The following is a 2752-nucleotide window of genomic DNA, read 5'->3' on the forward strand; positions in this document are numbered from 1 at the left end:
CCCAGCCCAGAAGGAAACAGGACAAACATTCTGCTGGCTGGACAAACATTCCTCACCATGTGTAAACATGTTCACTCTAGGAATGTTGTACTTGACTGCTCTTGTGTTTCACATCCCACAAGGACCCGCCCTCCTTTGTGACATCTCTTGCTTCTCCTTTGAAAGCCACTGACTTGCAGGCAGCCATTGTGAGTTAGTGAGGAGAGGTCAGAGGAGGTGTTGATTTGGGGTACAGTCGGAGGGGGGATGGTGCCTGCTGGAGGGGGAAACCCCCCCGATACCCTTGCAAAAACTTTTGATAACAGTGTTAATGGATGACCCAAAGCTCTCCCCTCTCCGTATTCATTTCATTTGCTTCATGAAATTTATACACTGCTTGACTGCATGAATGAGGGCACCAGGCTCTCTGGGTCCTGGCATGGCCGTAGCTCTTGAACCCAGAGCACTTGGGACTGCCTTTCTCTCTCTGCCAGCCCTTCATGCTCTGGGCTGCCTCTTTCAGGTTCTGAAGATGCCCCTTCAGTCACTGAACTACAGAGAGATGGAAGGAATTGGTCATGATGGGCCAGCAAGGATCGATTAGGCTCCACATACGTATTTCTGTTCTTCCATTTTGGCAGTGGTTCACTGTTTTCTCCAGACGCCCCTCCTCACACACATACACCCCCCAAGAATTGGGGTTGCTGGCGTCTGAGTCGCTCTTTCTGCTCATCTCTTCTATGATCAGGTGCTTAAGGCGCTTGTTCAGGCGATGCCACAGGGTGGCCCCCCAGCAAGACCCAGAGCAGCCCATGGCGCCAGGCGAGCAAGTGGCCCTCCTTTTTTGGACAGAGGAGGGCAGGAATGGGCATGGGGGGCAACCAGTCCAAGGATGCAAAAGAGGATTCGCCTCTTCTCATGTCCTTCTGTTTACAGTTTTGCTGCGGTTCCGCATCCCAGCCCCAGGGGTGGGTATTGGAGAAAACAAGAGCAGGGACTGGATCCCTCAGACCTGCCCCCCCCCACTGCCCGGGCTCTTTGCCCCCCACTCTGCGCTCTCAGATGCGGAGAAGCCCTCCCCTCATGAGCAACTGATAGCCTGACTTTTGCATTTCAGCTGCTGGAGGATGAACAGATCTACCTCCTGGGGGTCATCCAGAGCTGCCAGACAGCTGAGGTCAGGGGGCTCCGATCCCTGAAGTGCTCCAAGCAGGAGACAGCCCAAGCCATTCTGGTGAGTGATGGGTGGTGTGGGGGGAAGGGGTTGTGTATCTGCAGAGAGGAGGACCCTGCCAGCTTAGGGCATGGGGTTGCCATTCCCCTGCAAAGCCAAGCCTGGTGTTTGGGCTTGGAGCTGATTTTCCTCCTCTGATCTCTTCCAGGACATCTTGGGGTCCTTGGAGCACTTCAGGGATTGCCCCCTCACCCTGGCCTTGGAGGCCCTCCTCCAGCTAAGGTGAGTGGGGTCTTTGGTGTGGATGGGGTTGTGGGTGGGGGGCAGAACTCCAGGGGGAAAGAGCAGGCAGGAGGGAGAAGGGGGCAAGGGAGAATCTAACCCTCTCTCTTTCATCTCTGCAGCACCATGAGGCCCAAATTCAGCTGTGATATGATCAGTGCGATCCTGCACAGGACATTGGAGGCTGTGCTAAAAAGGGCCGAGGAGGAGGAGAGAGAAGTATGCCCTTTGTTTTGACTTCCCTTCACAGCTCTTTCTTCTTCTTTGTCACACACTTGCAGAATCCAACCCAGCATTCAAACTCTCTTCTCTCTTTTCCCGCAGGAACTGAAGAGGCACTTCCGGCTCCTGCTCGGCAGTCTCCTTATGGAAGTCCCCAACCCTGGCACCCTCCTCCAACTTCTCAGTGTAAGTGTCCCGATGGCATCAGGGGTGGTTTTAGGGTTGTCGCCCCCCCCATCCCTTACCCAATGGACTGCACCATTTCTGGGGCACAGAGCCTGTTTGGCCCCCAACTTGGTCCAAGATCCTACTGACAAACCCTCATGGTCCAGAAGTGCCAAGGACTCCGTGGTGGGGGCCGCTTTGACCCAGACTGGCCCCTGACTCTCAGACGCTCTTTCCTCCTGCAGGACCTCCGAGGATACACCCTGGGGGAAAGTGGGGAGGCTCAAGAACTAGCGGCCAGCAGCATTTCCTTGCTGCTGGCCATTGCCCGGAAATACCCCAACCTCAGAGTAAGTACCTTGCCTTCTTCTATTCATTTCTTTGGTTACTTCCATCCCCCCAAGATCACATCCCCAAGTGATCTTTAGCGCAGATGATGCGGGGTGTGTCTCTGGGGGTCAGGATTAGGTCAGAGGCTTTTCCTGCCCCCTTTCCTGCTGCTGCCCTTCCACCTCTGCCCAGGAGGCTGCAGGGCCCAGGGAGGTCCTCTGGAACAAGGGATTGGGCCCAAGACAGAGGGAGACCCATCCTTCCTGACTTGGCGCTGCTTCTGTGCTCTCTTGCTCCCATCTGACCCCAATTTTTCTTTCCTCTGCAGATGATAGTTCGGCTGGACCTGGCTTGCTTCCGCCTGAAGCCGAAAGAAGGTAAGCCCCACACCTTGGAGACAGCGCCCTTTGACTAAAGGCCTGTGCGAAAATCTCATTTTCATTTTCATTCTCATTCTCTTCCATCCAGATGACATCATCATTGAAGATATATAAGTAGTGCGGACCTCGGGCTCCATTGGATACCAGAGAGAGGCCAACATCCAAATGCACTCAGCAGGTAAGACTTTCTCAAAAGCCCATCTGTAGTTAGAGATGCTCT

General features: G+C 54.5%; 1 protein-coding gene across 1 annotated transcript; it reads left to right on the top strand.

Annotated features, from left to right (window-relative positions):
- Nucleotides 1-222: 222 nt before the first annotated feature.
- On the top strand, nucleotides 223-2250 carry LOC309518455 (uncharacterized protein; the record flags this gene model as incomplete). The annotated part of the gene is made up of 6 exons (XM_082198798.1): nucleotides 223-947; nucleotides 1097-1213; nucleotides 1362-1435; nucleotides 1558-1654; nucleotides 1760-1843; nucleotides 2068-2250. The coding sequence occupies exons 1-6, from the start codon at nucleotides 558-560 to the stop codon at nucleotides 2248-2250; spliced, it is 945 nt and encodes a 314-aa protein (XP_082054924.1). The 5' UTR covers nucleotides 223-557.
- Between the last annotated feature and the right edge of the window lie 502 nt (nucleotides 2251-2752).

This window comes from Podarcis vaucheri (assembly GCF_965113315.1).
Source record: "Podarcis vaucheri genome assembly, chromosome: 14".
Lineage (NCBI taxonomy): Eukaryota > Metazoa > Chordata > Lepidosauria > Squamata > Lacertidae > Podarcis > Podarcis vaucheri.